Below are 24,976 nucleotides of genomic sequence, written 5' to 3'. Positions count from 1 at the left end.
TAAAATAGACAAATCGCTGGGACCAGATGGCATACAGCCCCGTATCCTAAGAGAATTAAGTAATGTCATAGACAGACCCTTATTTCTGATATTTAAGGACTCTATATTGACAGGGAGTGTTCCAGAGGATTGGCGCTTAGCAAATGTGGTGCCAGTATTCAAAAAGGGGTCAAAAACAGAGCCCGGAAACTATAGGCTGGTAAGTTTAACATCTTTCGTGGGTAAACTGTTTAAAAGTTTTCTAAGAGATGCCATCTTGGAGTACCTCAATGAAAATCAGCATGGCTTCATGAGGAATTCATCACGTCAAACTAATTTAATCAGTTTCTATGAGGATTTAAGTTCTAGACTTGACCGCGGCGAGTCAATGGATGTTGTATATCTTGACTTCTCCAAAGCATTTGACACTCTACCACATAAAAGGTTAGTATATAAAATGAGAATGCTTGAACTGGGAGAAACTGTCTGTATGTGGGTAAGTAACTGGCTCAGTGATAGAAAACAGAGGGTGGTTATTAATGGTGCACACTCAGATTGGGTCACTGTCACTAGTGGAGTACCTCAGGGGTCAGTACTGGGCCCTATCCTCTTCAATATATTTATTAATGATCTTGTAGAAGGCTTGCACAGTAAAATATAAATTTTTGCAGATGACACTAAACTGTGCAAAGTAATTAACACAAAAGAAGACAGTATACTGCTACAGATGGATCTGGATAGATTAAAGGCTTGGGCAGAGAAGTGGCAGATGAGGTTTAACACTGACAAATGTAAGGTTATGCACATGGGAAGGAATAATGCAAGTTACCCGTACATACTAAATGGTGAAACACTGGGTAACACTGACATGGAAAAAGACTTAGGCATTTTAGTGAACAGCAAAAGCAGCTGCTGCCAAGGCCAATAAGATAATGGGTTGCATCAAAAGGGGCATAGATGCCCGTGATGAGAACATAGTCCGTCCTGACACTTTACAAATCACTAGTCAGACCACACATGGAGGACTGTGTACAGTTCTGGGCTCCTGTGAACAAGGCAGAAATAGCAGAGCTGGAAAAGGTTCAGAGAAGGGCAACTAAAGTAATAACTGGAATGGGTGGACTACAGTACCCCGAAAGAGTATCAAAATTAGGGTTAATCACTTTAGAAAAAAGACGACTGAGGGGAGATCTAATTACTATGTATAAATATATCAGGGGTCAGTACAGAGATCTCTCCCATCATCTATTTATCCCCAGGACTGTGACGAGGGGACATCCTCTGCGTCTGGATGAAAGAAGGTTTGTACACAAACATAGAAGAGGATTCTTTACGGTAAGAGTAGTGAGACTCGAACACTCTGCCAGAGGAGGTGGTGATGGTGAATTCACTAAAAGAGTTCAAGAGGTGCCTGCCTGTATTTCTGGAGTGTAATAATATTAAAGGTGTGGGGATTCGCTCTGGTAGTTAGAACTAGCGGATGCAGTATAGAGGCAAAGTACACAGTTCTTAAATCAAACAGCGGTGTTTATTCACACATTTGGTGTATAATAGTGATAAGCGGCAGGGGCTATATTCGAATTATTTTCTTGATTGCAAAAAATCGGTAATGTAATATCCGCATAATGCGCGCGAAATGCAGGCGTGGGTCACTTTTGCTACATTTTCCAAGCTGCTAGAAGTTTCCTGAGACTGGAGAAAATGGTTGGCACGGCAGAACATTAAAAATGGCTTTATATGCAGTTAGAGTGCTCCAATATATTCGCGATTGCACTAATCAGCACTAATGATGTGAATATTTTGGCGCAATACGTGAAACTTCACATTTTAGCAGGTCTGCATGTATGTATGGACAGCACAACCTATCACACTGCACTGCAACAGCTACACTATATCAGGATATAACCTACACTGACTATCTCCTACTAACTATCTGTATTATATATATAAGCCATCTAACTATCTATCTAATGTAGCGTGGAAAGCACAGAGCACAGCAATGACACTGCTCTCTCTCTCTGAGAACTTTGAAAACTGTAGAAAATGGCTGCTGGGGAGGTTATTATATAGTAAGGGGTAGGCAACTTTCCAATTCGTTGCTAGGGATGTTGCTAATCTCAGACAAAGACATTGCAGCCTTCTCATTGGCCCACAAGCAAGAAGGGAGGTTACTGATAAAAGAAAAATCTAGAATATTCGAAATTCCGAATATATATCACTATATTCTAAATATTTACAAATTCTCGAAGTGCCGATATTTGAGATTAATATTCGCGATTCGAATATTCGCGCCGAACACTAGTGTATAACAAACTGCAGATAAGGTGTATCACAAAACGCAGGTGGCTTGGTGTTTTTTCACACACAAGGAAAGTCCATAAACAATAAAAGTCACCTTTTCTCCTGGGTGTTAATTCACACCCTGTTAGCCGTTCAGCCTCATCAAGTCCATAGGCGGCCTAATCACCTTTAGAGGGGCATGAGTCCTCCAGCCCGGCTCAAACCTCAAAACCCAGCACAGCCCTCAGTTCACAGCACACAGACTCCTGAGCTCCACTGTCAGAGGGAGGTAACTCCACACACCTGGCAGTGCTGGCTGGTTTTTATGCCTGGCAAAACCTGGCCTGAAACATGGGGAGTAGTTACCCACCCAGCACTTTGACTACTCCCAGTAAGAGCCGTCCCTGATCAGCTATAACAGCCATGCTAAATCTTTAGGAGTCAATTAGCAATAGCTGCTGCTTCATATAAAATACCGGCTCTTACTTCACCGAGGCCAGGAACTTCGGTGACACATACCTTACATCCATGATGATTCCAGGTACCTTCTTACAAACCCCCCCCCCCTTTGTTCAATCCTGAGGGGGTGAACACCTGCCATACAGTATACCCGGGACAGGGCACCTGCTTTTGCCTGCAACCGTCCTGTGTTCCACAGAGAACTTAAAGTTCTGTAAGGACAGGAACCAACTGGTGACTCGGGCATTTCTCTCCTTGGCCTGGCTCATCCACTTGAGAGGGGAGTGGTCAGTCACCAGGCGGAACTTTCTCCCCAACAAATAGTAGCGGAGAGACTCGAGTGCCAACTTGATAGTCAGGCAATCTCTCTCTACTATGCTATACCTGGTTTTGGCTGGGGTGAGCTTGTGGCTTAAAAAGACAATGGGATGCTCCTCCCCATTGACTTCCTGAGATAGTACAGCACAGTGGCCTACTTCGAAGGCATCTGTTTGTACCACAAACTCCCTATTGAAGTTGGGCGTCACCAAAACCGGTGACCCGCACAGGGCCGACTTCAAAGTGGAAAAAGCCTCTTCCGCCCGATCATCCCAGCGAACCATCACTGATTTTCGTTCCTTCAAGAGCTCTGTCAAGGGCGCGGCTATAGTGGCAAACTGGGGAACAAATCTCATGTGATAGCCTATCATTCCTAGGAACGACTTTGCTTGTTTAGTGGTGACAGGTCGGGCCAATTTCTTATCGCCTCTATTTTGTTTACTTGGGGTTTGATCACTCCGCACCTAATGACAAACCCCAGGTATTTTGTCTCCTCTAAACCTATCCGCATTTTTTGGGGTTAGCGGTTAGTCCAGCTTTCGAAGGGAGTCTACTACAGCCTGCACTTTGAGCAGGTGACTTTCCCAGTTCGGTACTGTGGATGACAATATCGTCCAGGTAAACCGAATCGTAACGACAATGTGGTCGCAGCACAATGTCCATTAGCCTTTGGAAAGTAGCGGGGGCGCCATGCAGACCACAGGGTAACACCTTATACTGGTACAGCCTCTCTGGTGAGATGAAGGCCGTTTTCTCTTTGTCAGCCTCCGTTAAGGGTACCTGCCAGTACCCTTTGGTGAGGTCCAAAACAGAAAAATACCGGGCTTGTCCTAACCTCTCAATCAGCTCGTCTACCCGGGGCATGGGATACACTTCAAACTTAGATACCTCGTTTAATTTTCGAAAATCGTTACAAAACCACAACGTCCCGTCCAGTTTTGGTATCAGTACTATAGGGCTGGCCCACTCACTTCTAGACTCCTCGATGACGTCTAGTTGCAGCATTAGTTGTACTTCCTCAGAGATGGCCTGTCGCCGAGCCTCGGGTACGCGGTATGGCTTCAACCGGATTTTGGCCTGAGGCTCAGTGACAATGTCATGCTGGATTATAGAACTGCGTCCAGGGAGGTCTGAGAACACATCTGTGTTCCTGCTAACGAACTCCCTGGCCTCCTGAGTCTGTTTAGAGGAGAGGCTGTCAGCAATCTTCACTGTGGCAACCCCTTCCCTTATATCAGACTTAGGGGCCAGAACCTCTCCCCCCTAGAAAAATCAGCTGCGGCCTATCGTCAGTACTGGTCTCCCTATCCTTCCACGGTTTGAGTAAATTCACATGGTACACCTGCTCCGGCTTCCGGCGCCCTGGCTGGTGTACCTTGTAGTTTACGTGTACAACCTTTTTGAGTACCTCGTAGGGTCCCTGCCACCTAGCCAGTAACTTACTGTCCACTGTTGGTACCAGAACCAAAACCGATCTTCCGGGTTAAAGATCCTGACCCGAGCCTGCCGATTATACACCCGACTTTGAGCTCGCTGTGCTGCCTCCATATGTTCCTTTACAGCGGCAACACGGTTTCCATACGTTCCTGAATCTGGGTGACATATTCAACAACACTTTTATATGGTGCTGGTTGTTGCTCCCACGCCTCTTTGGATATATCCAACAGACCACGTGGATGTCTGCCATATAGTAGTTCGAAGGGCGACAATATAAGATAGGACAAAAGAAGGTCCCAGTCCTTTCCATCCTTAGCTACTACTTGTTTTAATATAGTTTTTAACATTTGATTAAACCTTGCTACTAGGCCGTCAGTTTACGGGTGATAGACGGATGCCTGTATCTGTTTTATATTCAGCAACTTGCAGAGCTCCCGCATGACTTTGGACATAAAAGGAGTTCCCTGGTCAGTCAGAACTTCTTTGGGTATCCCCACTCGGGAAACATCTCCTTTAACTCAGGAGTTTGGCCAATGTATATCGCAGGGGCACCGCCTCCGGGTACCGAGTGGCGTAGTCCAGGATGACCAAGATGTGTTGGTGCCCCCTAGCGGACTTCGGTACTGGGCCTACGAGATCCATCGCAATTCTCTCAAATGGTACCTGGGAGGGGCACCAAATGGATAATCGGGAGGGGCACTAAGGGACTGCGGAACAGGTGCTGGGGGCTAGTGGTTTGGCAGGTCGGGCAAGACTTACAAAAGTCATCCACCTCTCTAAAAACACTGGGCCAGTAAAACCATTGTAATATCCGGTCCTGTGTCTGGGCCAGTAAAACCATTGTAATATCCGGTCCTGTGTCTTCCACAGTCCCAGATAACCCCCGAGAACATGTTGGTGTGCTAACTCGAACACAAGGTTTCAATAGGCCCCAGGCACCACCAACTGTTCAACAGGTTCACCCCGCACCTGGTTTGCCCGATATAGCATATTCTGGTGGACCAAAAAACGGGGGAAACATCGACTCGGCCCCAGGTTGTTGGGGTACACCATCAAGTATTACCACATTCTCCCAGGCCCGGGATAGGGCTGGGTCTCAGCGTTGGGCTGTACCGAAATTCTCCCCAGAGATGTTGAGGTCTGCCAACCCAGGACCCGGTGGCAACTTCTCCATGTCTCCCACCATTATCCTATGCAGGGTTGTCTCCCCCTCTTCCACCGAAGTGGTGGCCCTTCCACCTAAGGTTCCCAGGGTTCTGGTCTTCCCCCTGAACAAGGCCAATCTCCTGGGCCTATTCCTGTCTCAGGGGTATCCTTAACTCTCACAACCGGCCATAGGGCAGGGAAACCTGAAAAGTCTTTCCCTATTATGAGTTCATAGTGGAGATTTGTGGCAACTGCCACTTCGTGGGTCCACCTGCCGGCCACTGTGGTTAGAGACACCAGCGCGGTGAGGTAGTCTTTCAAATCTCCATGAATGCACATTACCCCAACTTTCCGGCCAGTATACTCAGCAGACCACACCAGGGTAGCGCTTACGAGGGTCACCAAGCTCCCTGAGTCCAGCAGCGCCTGGGGAGTTCTAGAGTTTGCCTGCCCTCCTCCCAAAAGAACCCTAGAGATTCTCGGTGGCCTCATAGCGTTCCACCAGGTCCACCATTTCCAGGAGATACCTGGCCGATCCAGTGCTGGAGAGGGGGTGGCAGCGCCCTTCAGAATAGGTCAGCCAATAGTCTATCCATAATAGCCGTGTGACTCAGCACATCAGGCTGTAGCCATTTTTGCAAAGGTGGAGTAAGTCATAATACTGGGGTCTCGCGGTCTCAGCCGGCTAAAACCCCCACTGATGTACCCGCTGGGTCCTGACCAACACATTCACCCCCAGTCTTGCCAAAATCTCACCCTTTACCTTCAAGTAGTCGGCCGCTTGATCGTCCGGCAAGTCGAAATACACCCACTGGGGCTCTGATGCCAGCGACGACCTCAGCCCACTGGTCTCGGGGCAGCTTTTCCCTGGTGGCCACTTTCTCGTACATCGCCAGGTAGGTTTCGATGTCGTCTGCGGGTGTCATCTTAGGGATGGCTGCACGGACTGCTTTCCAGGCATCGTGGATGCTTGGTGTTGCTCCTGCTGTCTGCAAAGCCATCACGTGTTGTAGCAGCAACTGGTTGGTTTCTTGCTGCAGCTTATTAGCCTCCCGTTGGTGCAGGTTGGTCTCTCGCTGGGGAAAATTAGTGTCCATGAGGGCCTTCACAACAGCCTCCATTTTGTCGTGAGACACGGGTTGAAATACAGCTGGTTTTATGTACAACATACAACTGTGCCCACAAATGCAAACCCAAAAATATATCGGCGTTCACACCAGCCTCACTGCGCTTGCCCGCATCCTCCACCAATTGTGGTGATTCGCTCTGGTAGTTAGGACTAGCGGATGCATTATAGAGGCAAAGTACACAGTTCTTGAATCAAACAGCAGTGTTTATTTACACATTGGTGTATAACAAAATGCAGATAAGGTGTATCACAAAACGCAGGTGGCTTGGTGTTTGTTCACACACAAGGAAAGTCCATAAATAATAAAAGTCACCTTTTCTCCTGGGTGTTAATTCACACCCTGTTAGCTGTTCAACCTCATCAAGTCCATAGGCGGCCTGTTCACCTTTAGAGGGGCCTGAGTCCTCCAGCCCGGCTCAAACCTCAAATCCCAGCACAGCCCTCAGTTCACAGCACACAGACTCCTGAGCTCCACTGTCAGAGGGAGGTAACTCCACACACCTGGCAGTGCTGGCTGGTTTTTATGCCTGGCAAAACCTGGCCTGGAACATGGGGAGTAGTTACCCACCCAGCACTTTCACTACTCCCAGTAAGAGCAGTCCCGGATCAGCTATAACAGCCATGCTAAATCTTTAGGTGTCAATTAGCAATAGCTGCTGCTGACACATAAAATACCTGCTCTTATTTCATCAAGGCCAGGAACCTCAGTGACACATACCTTCCATCCACGATGATTCCAGGGACCTTCTTACACAGGTTATGCTACTAGAGAGGGGTCGTTGATCCAGGGAGTTTTTCTGATTGCCTGATTGGAGTCGGGAAGGAATTGTTTCCCCATAAATGAGGAGAATTGGCTTCTACCACATGTGGGTTTTTTGCTTTCCTCTGGATCAACTTGCAGGATAACAAGCTGAACTAGATGGATAGATGTCTGATTTCAGCCTTACATACTATGTTACAATGTTCACTTGTGATAAATTCAGTTGACTGGACATGATTTGGAAAGACACACCCCTGTCTATATAACAGGGATCTTCAACCTTCGGCACCTCAGCTGTTCTGAAACTACAACTCATAGAGTGCTCATTCATTTCTGTGTGAGTTAGAAGAACAGCCAAGTAGGTTTGCATGCTCTGGGAGTTGTAGCTTCACAGCAGCTGGAGTGCCGAAGGTTGCTGATCCATGCTATATAAGATCTCACAGCTGACAATGCATGTCAGAGCAAAACCCAGGCCATGAGTTGGAAAGAACTGCCTGTAGAGCACAGAGACCGGATTGTCACCATAGGTAGGGAACAGTTCAGCCCTGTATTCCACCTGCAGCAGTGTCCCTACCTACTTGCACGTTTAGGTGCCCAGCGCCGCCTTCTCAGCTGAAATCGCCGGCCTCCCTTTCATGCGATCCGCCTACCTCACGTCATCACTGCCTCTCTAACCACTGCTCACTTCGTCCAGATCCCGCGAGCTTTGAACCAGGCTGTAGGAGGTTGGATGGCTGGGATGGGCTGTAATAGGGCAGTCAGTGGAGGTTCGAGCGAAGTGCGCCGGCCGGCGCATGCGCACTTCGCTATACGAGGCCGCTGCCAGTAGTCCGCGCGGGCGCATCAGGATATACCTAGTGCGCACGCGCGGAATCTGGATGATGCGAGCGGTGGTTAGAGAGGCAGTGATGACGTGAGGTAGGCGGATCGCATGAAAGGGAGGGCGGAGATTTCAGCTGAGAAGGCGGCCCTGGGCACCTAAACGACATGGCTGCAGCCGGGCACCTTTCACAATGAGACGTCCCCATGGACACATTTTTAAGTGATTGACAGGTGATATAAACCGCTTTTTTAGGAATATAGAGCCACAGGGGCATTTGATAAACTCACTTTAGGATTCTGTGTTTTACAAGGGACATCGCCATATGTTTAGCTTATAGGGCTCATTTCTGATGACAGAATCCCTTTAAAAGCAGAGAAATTCAAATGTAGAAAATTGTAAATTTGTCAAAATGTTCTGTAAATATCAATTTCTTTTATAAATAAAGAAAAAAAATATATGGACCAAAATTCAGCACTTCCATGAAGCACGATGCGTAACGAGAAAATAATCTCAGAATTGGTTGGATAAGTAAAAGCATTTTAAATTTATCACCACAAAAAAGTGATGCATGTCAGATTTGCAAAATTACTCTTGGTCCATAAGCTGCAAAGTGTCCTGAAGAGGGTATTTTTTTCCCCTGCCATTTCTGACTTCAAATGTACACGGGGGAGGTGTTATCAGTGATTAATAGTATTCTCAGTTTAAGTGTGTATACAGACATAGCTGTCAGTCACTGATAGTTGTACACAAGGGGGGGGGGGGGGGGTCTTATTAGGGATTGAAAGAATTCTCTGTTTAGGTGTATATACAGAGACAGCTGGCATTTACTGATAGCTGTACACGGGGTAGGTGTTATCAGTGATTGATAGTATTCTCTGTGTAAGTGTGTATACAGACATAGCTGTCAGTCACTGATGGTTGTACACAGGGGGGTGTTATCAGTAATTGACAGCATTCTCTGTTTAGGTGTGTATACAGAGACAGCTGTCACTTACTGATAGCTGTACACAAGGTAGGTGTTATCAGTGATTGATAGTATTCTCTGTGTAAGTGTGTATACAGACATAGCTGTCAGTCACTGATGGTTGTACACAGGGGGGTGTTATCAGTAATTGACAGCATTCTCTGTTTAGGTGTGTATACAGAGACAGCTGTCACTTACTGATAGCTGTACACAGGGGAGGTGTTATCAGTGATTGATAGTATTCTCTGTGTAAGTGTGTATACAGGGATAGCAGTCAGGCACTGATAACTGTACACAGGGGATGTGTGATCAGTCATTGATAGCATTCTCTGTGTAAGTCTGTATACAGAGATAGCTGTTAGTCACAGAGTTGTACATGGGGAGGTGTCAGGGATTCATAGCATTCTCTGTGTAAGTGTGTATACAGACATAGCTGTTAGTCACTGATAGTTGTACATGGGGGAGTGTTGTCAGTAATTGATAGCATTCTCTGTGTAAGTGTATATACAGACATAGCTGTTAGTCACTGATAGTTGTACACAGGGGAGATGTTATCAGTGATTGATAGCATTCTCTGTGTAAGTGTGTATATATAGATAGCTGTCAGTCACTGATGGCTGTACAAGAGGAGGTGTTATCAGTGATTGATAGCATTCCCTGTGTAAGTGTGTATAAAGAGATAGCTGTCCATCACTGATAGTTGTGCATGGAGACAGTCCTAAGTTTTGAAAGGGCATACATATAAATGTTTAAAACACAAGTTATATTGAATCTTTTTCCATTAAACTGTATATCAATCTGCTCAGCTCATCCTACTGTATAACATGCTCACTGCAGATTGCACTGCAAATCTGGTGACAGGTTCTCTTTACAGGACCTTTTTACATTTCTCTCTGGTGAGTACTACATATATTAAAATTGTGTGTTCTATGTTGTGTGTTTCCAATCACCATTGTCCTATTTGAATACTTACCAACATTACAGTTGGACAAATAGACCAAGACAGTATGGGAACACCCATTTATGAGCATGGCTTATATAAGAATTCCCCCACACGACCTCCTATTTTCTGCTCAGGGAAGCCCACATTTGCAGGAACTGTCTCTGAAAATTAAGGACTTTTCCTGCAAATACTGGACTGTTGGCAACTATGTATTTGTATGCTTCGTCTCCCTGCTGTTTAGTGTTTTCTGGTGACAGGTTCACTTTAATTTTTTCTGACAAGGAACTTGAATATACGTAAAAATCATCTGTCACTTTCATACTTCCATCTGTGTTGATCTGGATTCACAGATGATTGTCGGTCGCTGCTGCACGACCCAGGGAGAAGAATTCTTCACAGGTAATCGATCTCGAAATGTCTGGCAGGGATTTGAGGACTCTGACCTTCCATCAAATTACTATGATTCCTGTCACTGTTTATGAATCACATAGTGACTTGTGAGGAAAGGAGATGAGCACAGGGAAAGCTCCAAGTCAATCCCAATCTAAACGGGCAAGTAAACTATTACTTACTAACGAGTCAATGAAAGTAATGTAGACAGCGTAATCAAGGCTGAACCGTCATCCATGCACTGGAGAGTCATTCCATCAGGATCTGGGAAATTACGGCTACAGGTGCATTGCTTAAAATATTGCTGAATAATCTTTCCATTTGTTCCCCTTGGTGCTGCTGCTAAAGTGTGCTCTGGAGAGGATTACTCTCCTTCCTCTTCTGGCAGCAAACCGTATAGCCCTTTCTTACTTTCCCTGCAGAAGGAATCTTCTCAGCCATACTGCCATGCTACCGCAGAGGCTCTCTACTGGCTACCCTGCAGTGAACTGAGGATCAACCTCGCCCTGGGTAGAGTGACTGAGCATGTGTGACCACCAGCACTGTGGCAGGTCAGAGAAAACATATTTTTGGAATTTACTGACGATGGGGAGAAGGGTCTACTGGAGAGCTCCCCTCCCGGCTGAGCTTGATTGACAGATCTTTCTCAATGTGCATATATCATCCTCAATATATAGGGGGTCATTTATTAAGACTGGCGTGTTAATAACCCCTATATCTGGTGATGAATCCATTAAAGTTATGTAGAGGCACCCGCCTCTACATAACTTTGGCGCATCCAGTGCCAGTCTAAATGTAAGACAGGTTCCCAGGCAGGTGGCTTACAATTAGACCATTTTCTACACCTAAAACACGCGTAGAAAATGATGAATGAGACGGGCCCGTCCACTTCCCCAGCCACGGCAAGCCCATTTTTTTTTTAGAGCTGCCGTGAGTGGGAAAAAGTCATAGATTGTGGCCCTAACTTCAATCTGCTCCTGAAATACACCTAGCATAGGCGTATTTCAGGTTAATAAATGACCCCCATAGTTATTTGTAATGAGGAAGCCTGTCAGTATTTGACGATCCGGCGACAGGCTCCCTTTTAAGGGATTCTGTCAACTCGTTTTATCCTATAGAGCTGTGGACATGCACAGCTAGATCGCCGCTAGCATGTCCGCAATATACCTGTCCCATAGTGCTGTGTGCTTTTATTGTGTTTAAAAAATAATTTTATAGATATGTAAATGAGCCTGGTAAGGAGCCCAAGGGGCTGTACTAACCTCCTTGGTGCCCAGCCTCGCCCCCCTGTGAAGGAGCCCAGCACCGCCTGCGTCCTCCGAATCTCCTCCTTGCTCACAGTTAGATCGCCGCGAGCTCGCGCATGTGTTCCTTCCCTCTGCTGGCACCAGCCTCAGGGAAGGAACTGCGCATCGCGAGATTACGGCACTCTAATTTTGTGAGCAAGGAGGCGATTCGGAGGACGCAGGCGGTGCTGGGCTCCTTCACAGGGGGGCGAGGCTGGGCACCAAGGAGGTTAGTACAGCCCCTTGGGCTCCTTACCAGGCTCATTTACATATCTATAAAATCATTTTTTAAAACACAATAAAAGCACACAGCACTATGGGACAGGTATATTGCGGACATGCTAGCGGCGATCTAGCCGTGCATGTCCACAGCTCTATAGGATAAAACGAGGTGACAGAATCCCTTTAAATATATTTCCAACAAGAGTTCTTTATCTAGTATAATCTTCCATTACTCATACCCAGCATTCTGCGCTGTAACCATCAGAAGGCATATTTTGTCACGCATCATGAAATCCTGACTCTTTTCTGCAAGATGATCTTCAGAAAGAAGCCTAATCCGAGCCTCGTCAGACCACAGACGCTATAATCTGAGTCATGTTAAGAACAGGCTCCAAAATTCTTTTAACTTGATCAATATAATAAAGCTGAAATTCAGAGAAAAACAGCTCAAATGTGGAAACTGCTAATTATTTGGTATGAGACGACAGGAAGAAAGGAGTAAAGGGACTGGCAGGAACAGGACGGCGCAGCCCTAATTACGTGTTAAACCCATCACAGATTAGCACAGGCTGCATTAGCTAATTATCATATAGATAAAAGGCCTTGGGTAGAGCGGCATAAATCTGGAGCTGGCATGGAGAAAAGCTTCAGAAGTGACTAATGTAAGTCAGCAGATATATGATGGGCTTAAATCTTGATTTATGCGTTGCCATATACTCCAAGACCCATATACACTTTTCTTGCTTTTACTTGGCTTAGGCGGGGCACAGAATCTCCTTGAAGGGGTTTTGCCATGACTGATGTAAAAAATTTAAATCAGACATCATATAGTACAAGACAACCTCAGCCCTGTACCTCCCATGGATCCAGCGATCTCCTCATTCATTGCTCCAATTGTTCTGCTAGATTATCTTCATCTTGTGTCCTTTCTGCTGCAGATCTCTCCCTGTAACCGCCACAACTTCTAACAGAACATATGGCTGGTGGCAGTGGAAGATTTAAACTGAGCGCGCGCGACCAGCTCAGTGAGGTGGACAAAAATAAATAAGGAAACAAACAAACAGCAGGTGGCGCTATACAGATACATTTTATTGAATAGCTCACAGGCTCTAAAAAAGGTTTAATTACATGCAATTACAAAACTATTCAGATCCAGCTGCTGGTTTGAAAACTGAAGAATATGTTTTGTGACATAACGCCTTTAACCACTTCAGCCCCCCTAGCTTAAAACACCCTTAATGACCAGGCCACTTTTTACACTTCTGACCTACACTACTTTCACCGTTTATTGCTCGGTCATGCAACTTACCACCCAAATGAATTTTACCTCCTTTTCTTCTCACTAATAGAGCTTTCATTTGGTGGTATTTCATTGCTGCTGACATTTTTACTTTTTTTGTTATTAATCGAAATTTAACGATTTTTTTGCAAAACAATGACATTTTTCAGGTGTAAAATTTTGCAAAAAAAACGACATCCATATATAAATTTTTCTCTAAATTTATTGTTCTACATGTCTTTGATAAAAAAAAAATGTTTGGGTAAAAAAAAAATGGTTTGGGTAAAAGTTATAGCGTTTACAAACTATGGTACAAAAATGTGAATTTCCGCTTTTTGAAGCAGCTCTGACTTTCTGAGCACCTGTCATGTTTCCTGAGGTTCTACAATGGCCAGACAGTACAAACACCCCACAAATGACCCCCATTTCGGAAAGTAGACACCCTAAGGTATTCGCTGATGGGCATAGTGAGTTCATAGAACTTTTTATTTTTTGTCACAAGTTAGCGGAAAATGATGATTTTTTTCTTTTTTTCTTACAAAGTCTCATATTCCACTAACTTGTGACAAAAAATAAAAACTTCCATGAACTCACTATGTCCATCACGAAATACCTGGGGGTGTCTTCTTTCCAAAATGGGGTCACTTGTGGGGTAGTTATACTGCCCTGGCATTTTAAGGGCCCGAATGCGTGAGAAGTAGTTTGAAAATCAAAATCTGTAAAAAATGGCCAGTGAAATCCGAAAGGTGCTCTTTGGAATGTGGGCCCCTTTGACCACCTAGGCTACAAAAAAGTGTCACACATGTGGTATCTCCGTACTCAGGAGAAGTTGGGCAATGTGTTTTGGCGTGTCATTTTACATATACCCATGCTGGGTGAGATAAATATCTTGGTCAAATGCCAACTTTGTATAAAAAAAAATGGGAAAAGTTGTCTTTTGCCAAGATATTTCTCTCACCCAGCATGGGTATATGAAAAAAGACACCCCAAAACACATTGCCCAACTTCTCCTGAGTACGGTGATACAGGTGCTGTTCCGTTTTTTGATATATATATATATAGTATAGAGGACTAGGCATCCTCTGTGGAACTTAGCCCATCCCCCACCCCTTGGTGCTTTTAATCAGAGAAACAATGGAGCTGGACATTCCGTGTTAGAGTAGGTCCCACCTGATGAGAAGCGACCTTGCCATCTGGTAGGTGGGCCCGACATATTTTTGATCAATAATATGCGCTAAGAGCTTCTCCACTGCTTTGCAGTAACTATATGGCGTCATGTATTTGACCCTGTTCACACATTTACCTGTTCACTTAGTCTCAGCGCCTATAGTGGTGTGCTGCTACTTTTTTTTGTTTGATATATTTTATATATATATATATATAAAAAATATATATATCAACTTACCTCTCCTGCTCTGGACATTGCCGCTCCTCACCTTCAGCTCTTTCAGCTCTCTTCTTCTTCAAGCCATCGGCTGTGCTGTGACCTGATGCGCACAGCGTGAGGGTACAGAGCGTCCTCACACTGTGCGCAGTCATAGCACAGCCGACGGCAGTGGACCAGGAAGAGGAGAGTACAGAGCCGAGGGAGCACAGCATTTACCGCTTCCCGTTCCTCCAGTACTAATGAGTGCTTCCATAATGGAAGCGCTCATTAGTATGCACCCCATAAGACACGGACACTTTGGGGGGAAAAAGTTAGCCTTATGGGGCAAAAAATACAGGTACTTGCTTTTATTGCAAAGCTACAGTAACTTCAGGGTCAGTAGATTAACATGCTATTACAGTCTGTATGGGGTGTAGGTGCAGCTTTGGCCAACATTGGGGATATGTAGTAATACATTACATGGCAGCCATTAAAGGGGTATGCCCTTCTGGATTTATGGCATATTGATACTATATATGCCATGAATGTCCAATAGGTGCAAGTCCCAACTGTGGGATCGGCAACTATCTGAAGAATGGGGCCCAGAAGTAAATGGAGAGCAAGCTGTGCATGCATGGCCACCCTACAGTCACTGATAACGGAATATGAATATAGGTAAGTGCTGGCTTTGCCATTATTAGAATTCCCATAACAATTAAGGAATGGGGGGGGGGGGGGGGGGGATGCATACGCAGCTTTATTCACTGCTATGGGACTTCGGAAAATAGCTATTTTCGGAAGCCCCATAGCATAACAGTACCCCTGTTATGAAACACATAGCTGACTCAAGTTCAAGTTCCAGTGATGTCCATAAGGTTTAATGGGGCATATAAATAGGGGCTCATGCACATGAACGTGAGCCGCGCATTGGGGACCGCAAATTGCTCAGCGCTGATGGATGCAGACCCATTCAACTTGAATGGGTCCGCACCGCAAAAAAATAGAGCATGTTCTATTTTTTTTTGTGATGCAGAGGCAGGGGCCGAAATGCCACGGAAACGTTCTGTGGCCTTCCACTCCGTATTTTCCAGATTGCAGACCCATTCAAGTTGAATTCCATGATGCAGTGCGCACACAGTGAATACAGTAATGCCTGTATATTGTGGGCTGCAATACAGGCATGGCCGGCACATGAGCCCTAATGGTTGCCTTCAAAACAGAATACCCCTCCCCCTCCCCAAAAAAAAAAAGCTGGCATTGTGAAACAGTGAAACGAGGTCAGCACTGCATCCAGGTTGCACTTCACTAGGTCCCTGAGGCAGGCCACAATAGTATTATTTTTAGCATTTTAGGAAGTGTGAATTTTATTTCCATCCGCAGAAAATTCCTTTAAAAGGTCCATGCATTTGGCCGTATTCAAAATCCAGGAAATACCGTATTATAGGTTAACCCTGACCCCTATCCACTGGGACCGCCACTGATCATGAGAATGAGGCCTGTGCTCCCCGTTTCAATGGACTGATGGCTGAGCATGCGCACCTCTGGCAGTTCCATATAGTTCTTGTGATCGATGGGGTCCCAGCAGTCAAACAGTTATCGACTAGTGGGTAGGGAATAACGTATTCTAGCCAAAATACCCCTTTAAATGGAAATGTATCACCTGTCCTTTTTTTTTTTATCTGCCAGTTAAAGGGGTTGTGTCGGAAACTACTTTTCTCTCTAAAGTTAATTTCCATCAATTATTCTAAGCAACCATTCCTCCTTGAATTATTTTTTTCCCTCATTTGCCGTTTTCTTTTCTCGCTCATGTGCTTGCTGTGCAATCATGCCTTAGGGCGGAGAGATGTGTCCGGACATCAGCAGGACATGTGACACTAGCCACGCCCCTTGTTCTTACCCATGAAGCTTGTGCGTCCTACATATATAAGGCTCCAATGCAGGACGTAACCGCTCCCTCCTACTTCCTGGTTTGTCATGCGACTGCTGTCCCATAATGCCTCAGGGCAGTTTTTGTGTTTTCATTTTTACTCACCCTGAGCCATAGCTTTATATTTTTCCATTCACATTAGTACTATGAGGGCTTGTTTTTTAATGGCTCCATTCTATATTGCGTATAGGTGTGATGAAACTTTGTTTTAACCCCTTCCCAACCACCCCACGTAAATTTACGCCAGTGGACAGGCATTTAAAAATGGTGCCTGCTTGCGAGCCGCCGGGTGCTTGCTATTTTAAACAGCAGGCACCTTGGTGTCACGGACGTATAGAGACATATGGACGTCCGAAGGAGTGGAAGGAGATCTTTGAGACTGGCAACACGTTGTTTGATTTGACATGTTTACCTTGTGGATCAATAGGCGTCTGTGTTGTTTCTGGTACTGGCCTCGCCCTTAACCTCCAGGTGTTGCTATTGTTATCATTTAACTTTCCCTATTTACAGTTGTTTCTCCCACGATGCTGTGCGGTTTATAGCTTCAGTTGGACCTGTGGATAGCTGGTGTTTGGATCTCGGCTGAGTTCCTGGTGCTGCCATAGCTTCTTGGAAGTTAGGTGTTACCTTTCCCTCTGGATTTTCTGTCTGTTGCATTTCTTTGTTGTTTTGTACTAGGCCTTAGGGAGACTCCCGTTCATCCTTCCTTTTGGAGGAACATGCCGTCTCATTCCTGTCATTAGTACCAGGGTCCTTTATGGTTAGATAGGACTTTAGGCATTCCTGTGTATGAACTAACCTACCTCTGGGGTCTGTTCATACTGGTAGTCAGTCAGTCAGGGCTTTCACTAGGAGGTGTCCATCTTCCTTCCCTAGTTTTCAGGCCTTATTTCCTTTTCCCTTTGCCTCCTATGTTCGGTGTGGGGTTTTCCTCACACACTAGAGAGAGTGACACTGGGACTAATGTAAATGATCGACGATAACGTAGATTACACACATTTAACCCTTCAGATGCCATGGTCAAATGGGACAACGGCAGCTGGGAAGTTAAAGACCAGGAGCGCACGCTCCTGGCCGTGCTCTGGCTCCCCGGCAGCTCCTGTACTCAGGATTGGTACAGGGCTGCTGCACATTAGTTGTTATGGAGAGCCTGCCTGCCATTTTATGATGACACATTCCTCCATCAGAATTACAGGTGGTAAAACCACAAGAGAATATTAATTTGAAAAAAAGTAATTCAGACACTTGTACATCAATATTTAATTTTTTTTATTCCAAAACTGAAAAAAACTGAAAAGCATACATTGCAACACAAAGCAAAATAAACTTAAATACATTCCAAAGCAGAAAAAAAAAAGCAAGTTAATAAAGCTTCACTTTCTTAAAGTGAAATCAGTCTCCTAATATTTGCCAGCACTGCTGTATGTATATATATATATATATATTATATACATATACACACTGCTCAAAAAAATAAAGGGAACACTTAAACAACACAATGTAACTCCAAGTCAATCACACTTCTGTGAAATCAAACTGTCCACTTAGGAAGCAACACTGAGTGACAATCAATTTCACATGCTGTTGTGCAAATGGGATAGACAACAGGTGGAAATTATAGGCAATTAGCAAGACACCCCCAATAAAGGAGTGGTTCTGCAGGTGGTGACAACCGACCACTTCTCAGTTCCTATGCTTCCTGGCTGATGTTTTGGTCACTTTTGAATGCTGGCGGTGCTTTCACTCTAGTGGTAGCATGAGACGGAGTCTACAACCCACACAAGTGGCTCAGGTAGTGCAGCTTATCCAGGATGGCACATCAATGCGAGCTGTGGCAAAAAGGTTTGTTATGTCTGTCAGCGTAGTGTCCAGAGCATGGAGGCGCTACCAGGAGACAGGCCAGTACATCAGGAGACGTGGAGGAGGCCGTAGGAGGGCAACAACCCAGCAGCAGGACCGCTACCTCCGCCTTTGTGCAAGGAGGAACAGGAGGAGCACTGCCAGAGCCCTGCTAAATGACCTCCAGCAGGCCACAAATGTGCATGTGTCTGCTCAAACGGTCAGAAACAGACTCCATGAGGGTGATATGAGGGCCCGACGTCCACAGGTGGGGGTTGTGCTTACAGCCCAACACCGTGCAGGACGTTTGGCATTTGCCAGAGAACACCAAGATTGGCAAATTCGCCACTGGCGCCCTGTGCTCTTCACAGATGAAAGCAGGTTCACACTGAGCACAATATTTCAGAAGAAGATTTAATTAATTCAGATCTAGGATGTGTTATTTTTGTGTTCCCTTTATTTTTTTGAGCAGTGTATATAAAAAAGCACAGCTTTTAACCAGTGTAAAGATCTGACAAGGACAATATATACATAAGAAAACACACATGGCCTCACTTACTAGTGCAGAGTAAAAGCGTAAAAGAAAAGGCGGGGTCTGAGGCAACCAATACAATTACAGCAACATGAAAGCTGTTGTTTGATTGGTTACAGAAGTCAACACCTCGACTTTTCATAAACGAGGGCCACACTGTCCGGTCATACCATGGTCTACATGTTGAATAGACAAATATAAAAAGCCTGGCTGGCAAAACATATCAAATTGTGGTTTCTCTAATTAGCTCCACATATACATTGTTCTCAAAATAAATATGGTTAAATTCTTAAAAAAGAAAAACGAAAACGACAAAAAAACAAGCAAACATACAAAAACTACTATAAAATTCACACGAGAAAAGAATAAAAAACAATAAAAAAAAATTAATACAAAGTCGCAACTACATTGAAAATAATTATTTTCCTTTGGCAGTGATGAAAATATTGAGAAATAAATGAAATTATAGTTTAATTAAAATTTTACTATGCTGACGAGACATCTTCAGTGTAAATCATATTGCTACCCTGTGGCTGAGAATTATTTTATATATACTGCTTGTACTAGAACATACCACCATCAACTTGCTTATTAAATAGCAAAAAGGTAACAAAAACAAAAAAAAAATTGTAATACTCTGTTAACGCTGCATCAGACAGTCTACATTGTGATCAATCAGATATTGCATAGCAACTGTTTTTTTATCATAAATAGAATATATCATGATGATGTCATCACAATTCATATGTGAAGCACCAAGACATTAGTAAAGCATCTCTGTGCATTCCTTTATTTAATTGTAGGCCAAGATTCAGTTATATTGACTCCCTAATTTGGGAAAATTGGATGCGAGGATTCGCTTTTGGACACCTATTGTATTTGCCTTGTATGGATTCCTAGTACTGTGATCATTCTACCAAAATCACCCACGATTAATTCTCATTTATTTAAAATACCTCCTATGACGGACGCTTGTAATGGCATATATTGTGCCAACATTCGAAATGGACTCTGGGACTCTACAGATCCCAAGAAAATAACCAGTCATTGGTGATTTTTTTAAGAGTGATTGACCTACTAGAAATCATCTGTGTAGCTCAAGCCATGGGTAGAGGTTTCATTGGAAACATTCGAAGAGAGATCTTTCCATTCCCATCTGCCCAATCATCAGAAGAGGCCACTTAAAAGGAATCTTTGAGCTACTACATTTAAAGGCTATGGAAACCTTTGGGGGCATTTTTCTTTTTAAATTATTGCATTGTACTCATTTTGAGAAAAAAATAAAATAAAATACTCATAATTTATTACAACTTTGAAGCCTCTTATTCTGTACAGCATTGAGATTCTCTAGCACCAGGCTCTGTGTTTATACAATTTCTTGTCAGGCAGCTCAGCTGACGGCTCCTTATCTCTGATCTCCTGACCTCATAAACACGGATTATACTTCAATCTTACTGATAAGAATACGGCTTAAACAAGTGTTTATGAGGGTGTTAGTAGATCTAAGATATGAGCTATACATAGCCGGAGGATAACAGCTCAAAGTAAGGTAAAAGTAACATGCTCACAGCTAGGCAAAGGGTTAACCCTTTATGACAAACTGCTAAACATTTTTAAGAAAGAAATTATTTTTAGCCCAAAATGTGTAAAATGCAAGAATCAAAAATTGCTCCAAAGGGGTTCGTTACCTTTAAAAGGCAAGTTACAAAAGGTAGGATCAAAAGATAAACATCCTGTAATAAAGTCCTATTTTCAAAATTGGACTGTGTGAATGTTATACTTTGCTACTCCTCCATGTGTGCCGCTGGCAACATCCAGCAATAGCAATCAAGTTTGGTGGTCACACAAACAGTTGTCCAACTGCCGATTCGCTATGTCAGCCATGCCTGCTCTCCATTCTGGGAAGCTAGGACCACACTTCCGGGTCGCATCGGTCGCTTTTGCATGCGCATGCTTGCAGTGTGGAGGGTCAAATGGGCACTGTTGTAACCTGGCTGATGCATGGAGCTTTGCACATAGGAACTGTTGGGCAATTGCCTGACAGCCCGCCCACCAAAAGGTAGTAAGCGCATCCCACGAGCATATGTGGGAAACTCCTTTAATGGCCTAGCTTTACCATAAGCTATCAATGTCATCACCCCAGAAAACTATTTTAATTTGAGATCCTTTCAATTCTCAAAGTATAAAAGACGCCCCCATTTAACAATGCCTAAACCCCCCAAAAAGAACAATGTAACAATGTCTCCCTCACTGTCAGACATCGTAATATCACATGTGCAAAGCGGTATACATACATGAAGCAAACTTCTAGAACTATTAAAAAGTACCCAAAATATTTCTTTGTAAAAAACAGTAGGTCATAAAAAGTTTTCTTGTAAACATTTGAAAAAGTTTCTAGCAATACAATTTAAGCATTTCAAACAATGGTGCCTTTTGGTTTCTTTTTCTTTTTTTCTTTTTTCTTAGAAGGAAACAATTCATCTTCTGCAAGTTACAAGACTCTTGTCTTAAAAGTACACAGACGGCAGCTGCTTCTTGGAAGAACAATATACAAGTATAAATGCCGATAGAAAGAACGCATCATCTCATCTGCCTTAGTCCAAACAGGCACAATAGCTTCATGATTTGTCACAATACTGACCAGTTTAAAGAAGAAAAAAAATAACATCTGAAGGTTTTTAATTCTTCAAGGAGCAAAAGTTGGAGTTATTGCCTCGATTTGTAGGATTTGGTAAGACAAGTGGTCTATTTAGATGGTGTACCCAAAAGAGAACCTCTGTTGACAACACTAGCTGGTGGAGAGACGGGCACAGCCCTTCTTAAGTAAATATACCTCGGTGTTGCTACTTATTGGTCTTCCTCATACCACATATGGAGCCATCATTTCAAGTTATCGCAGGCCAAAAGACAAACCAAATTTCATTTAAACCCATAGGAATGGCTTTTTTTCTTTTTTAAATACCAAAGGAAGAGTGGAAACACCAACCAAAGAGAGTCTGAGTTTATCACTGGACAGAAGTAATGTAAAAAGATAGTTGCATGAGATCTACTTGAGGCCAGCTGGGTGTTCCTTGTGCAGGTTTGTGTCCCATCACCTAGTTATTGATTGTCATGTTAACTTTCATTCCTGCCCGTCCCATCTGGAGACATGGCAGTTTTGAGCAGTTTTTTAGCAGCTGTTCAATGGAGACGTGACGAACATGGAGTTCTGAGGAGAGTGCATCTTTTTCCTGTAGAACGCAACTGAGGTCTTCAAATACATCTAGAAAAAAAAAGAATAAGCAAAGTTCTGCATTTATTGTGAATTTGTTACGCAAATGGTGCAAAGATCATTAAATGTCTGAAGGCTCAAATCAGTCAAATGCCCTAAACTTTCTAAACAACTAGGCTTGTTTGTACCAAAGTAATTAGAAGCCCAATGCAAAAATAATGCACAGTAGATAGATGAGTTTGACTGACACCCATCTCTCCTGACCCTCATACACATGTCAACTTGCCTTGGCTGCCTGTAAAGGGATCCTGAAATCCAACTACACAATGCTTACTTCCCCTCTAACATATGTTGAGAGATTCAGGAGGTCCCCATACACATTACACAGTTGGCAGGTCCCACCAAAATCAGCTATATGCATAGCCAACCTTAGGCTGATGTAACACAGAGACCATCTTCATGAGATATCTTCAGGACTCTGCATGGACCTACATGGGTAACAAACCTGCATCACAATGAGGCCTATTTGAAAACAACCAAAAACCTGCACTTGCTATGGAGATCCAGCATTTGGACTCAGCAGCTTCTTCTCTAGTGTACTCCTGCTCAGTACAGACACAGATGGAAAGATGTTTTGCAAGTCACAAGGCAGGCACTGGATGACTGTGGGCACAACAAGGCCTCTAGGCACGGTTGAGCATCATATGTCTATTTGGGAACTGTGAAACTCTATAAAGACATAGTATGCATAGGTTATGGCTCCAAGACTCTGGACATTAGGTGGCACATGAATGCTGTTATGGGAGACATGGCATAAAACATGCTTTACTATAATATAGTGTGCAGGGACCATTTAGGGAATAACTGTAGAAGACATCTTACATATGCATGCAATGTGCTTCTTGTTTTGAAGCTACACTTATTTTCTGCCACATTCATATAAGGATTCCTCTTGTTCTTTACCATATTGATATTGATGACCTACCCTGAGGATATGTCATAAATAGAAAAAGCCCAGACAACCCCTTTAAGAGGCAGATGGCTTTTAATAAATTAGACTGAGACTGGAGTCTACGCAGCCAGCAGCTTGCACATATTTCAGCTATAACTTTTGTCAGTTTCTTGCAAAAGTTATTGTAAGGGCTCATGCACACAAACGTATTTTCTTTCCGCGTCTGTTCCATTTTTTTTTGCAGACCGTATACAGAACCAGTCATTTTACTCCATGTGCATTCCGTTTTTGTATGGCCGTTACACACAAAACAAAAACAGATAGAACATGTCCTATTATTGTCCACATTATGGACAAGGATAGGGCTATTCTATTAGGGGCCAGTTGCTCCGTTCCACAAAATACGAAATGCACACGAACCTCGTCCGTATTTTTTGCGGACGGCAAAATACATACAGTCGTGTGCATGAGCCCTAAATCAGGCGGGCCTTGTGAAGCTCCATCCCTCCCACTAAGCAATACCTCCTTTTTTACCACTTCAGAAAATAAGCATTAAAATTTGCAAATGATGGCGTACATATGGTGTGTGCCATAATTTGCAACTTTTTTACATCACAATTGTAGTGCAAACTCTTTAATAAATCTCCCTCATTGGATCTGGACCAAAAGACGAGGCTATTTCATGAGCTCAGTGATGAAAAGCATTTTTGTGAATCAATGTCTCTTTTTTGGGCGAAATGGGTAGGCTGAGTAAACTATGCCACTTAATGCCGTTGTAAATCTATTCTAGCTTGTAAAATGGCGTCTAAAAATAGGGCTCTAATACCATCAAGCGCTGATGAGCTTTACTGTAACCTATACTTAGCTGGCAGCTTAGATTACAGCACATCTGCAGCTGCCACGGACGTGTAGGGCCGCACTGGTTGACATATTGATTTTATGCCAAGCATTGTTCTAAAGCAATAGTAAGGGGAGACAGTGCTATTACAATAAACTCACGTATTTCTACTAGATTCATGTTCTCTGGAACGTGGAGACACATGGGTAGAGGCAATGTTACACAGCGCAAAGCCTCCAGGTCTCCAGAGGACGCCCAAGTCATTTGATATTGAGGCTTACCCTGGAGTTGCCGGCGGAGATGATCATTTAAGCGTCCCAGTTCTTCTCTGCTCATCGAGCTCACTGGAAGCAGAAGAGAAACATACAAAAATCAATTAGCGTCACCACAGTAATCCAAGTAATTGAAAACAACCAACATAAAGTTAATAATAAAGCCTCTGGTTAGGATCCGCTCACAGTAGTGTACAGCTACAGCCAGGACATAGTGTGGCAGGAAAGAAAAACGGATTCGCTAGAAGGACTGGAAGGATTCATTTACTGTGGCAGCTAATAGTACAACTACTAATGTTTTTACTAATGTTGTGGACCCATTAAAGGGGTTGTCTGGTTTAGAAAACCCATTTTCAGATAACCCATTAGGGGGCCAAGAGCAGCTGAAAGTGTACGGCACACTGGAGACCAGGCATGGCCTTAAAGGGGTTTTCCGAGATTTTCATAGTGATGGCCTATCCTCGGGACAGGTCATCAATATGACATCGGCAGGGGTTCAACCCCCACTGATAGATTTGGCCTTGCGATGTCACGTTTAAATCGGTCACATGACCAAGCGCAGCTCAGTCCCATTCAAGTTAATGGAGCTGAGCTGCGATACCAATGGACGGTGCTATGCCTGGT

The 24,976-nt window shown here is 44.0% G+C and overlaps 1 protein-coding gene across 2 annotated transcripts in view; it reads right to left on the bottom strand.

Annotated features, from left to right (window-relative positions):
* Positions 1-21,526: 21,526 nt before the first annotated feature.
* C3H21orf91 (chromosome 3 C21orf91 homolog) overlaps positions 21,527-24,976 on the bottom strand; it is a 43,465-nt gene continuing 40,015 nt past the window's right edge. For both annotated transcript variants that reach the window (XM_040423220.1, XM_040423219.1), the window contains exons 4-5: positions 24,362-24,424; positions 21,527-22,341 (exon numbers count right to left, since the gene is read on the bottom strand). In XM_040423220.1, the coding sequence (XP_040279154.1) occupies positions 22,175-22,341; positions 24,362-24,424 (230 nt within the window). In that variant the 3' untranslated portion in view covers positions 21,527-22,174. The remainder of the gene's footprint in view (positions 22,342-24,361; positions 24,425-24,976) is intronic.

The sequence above is a fragment of the Bufo bufo genome, chromosome 3, assembly GCF_905171765.1.
Source record: "Bufo bufo chromosome 3, aBufBuf1.1, whole genome shotgun sequence".
Classification (NCBI taxonomy): domain Eukaryota; kingdom Metazoa; phylum Chordata; class Amphibia; order Anura; family Bufonidae; genus Bufo; species Bufo bufo.
Note: the sequence above shows the minus strand (reverse complement) of the source record. Positions and strands in the feature narration are given on the sequence as shown.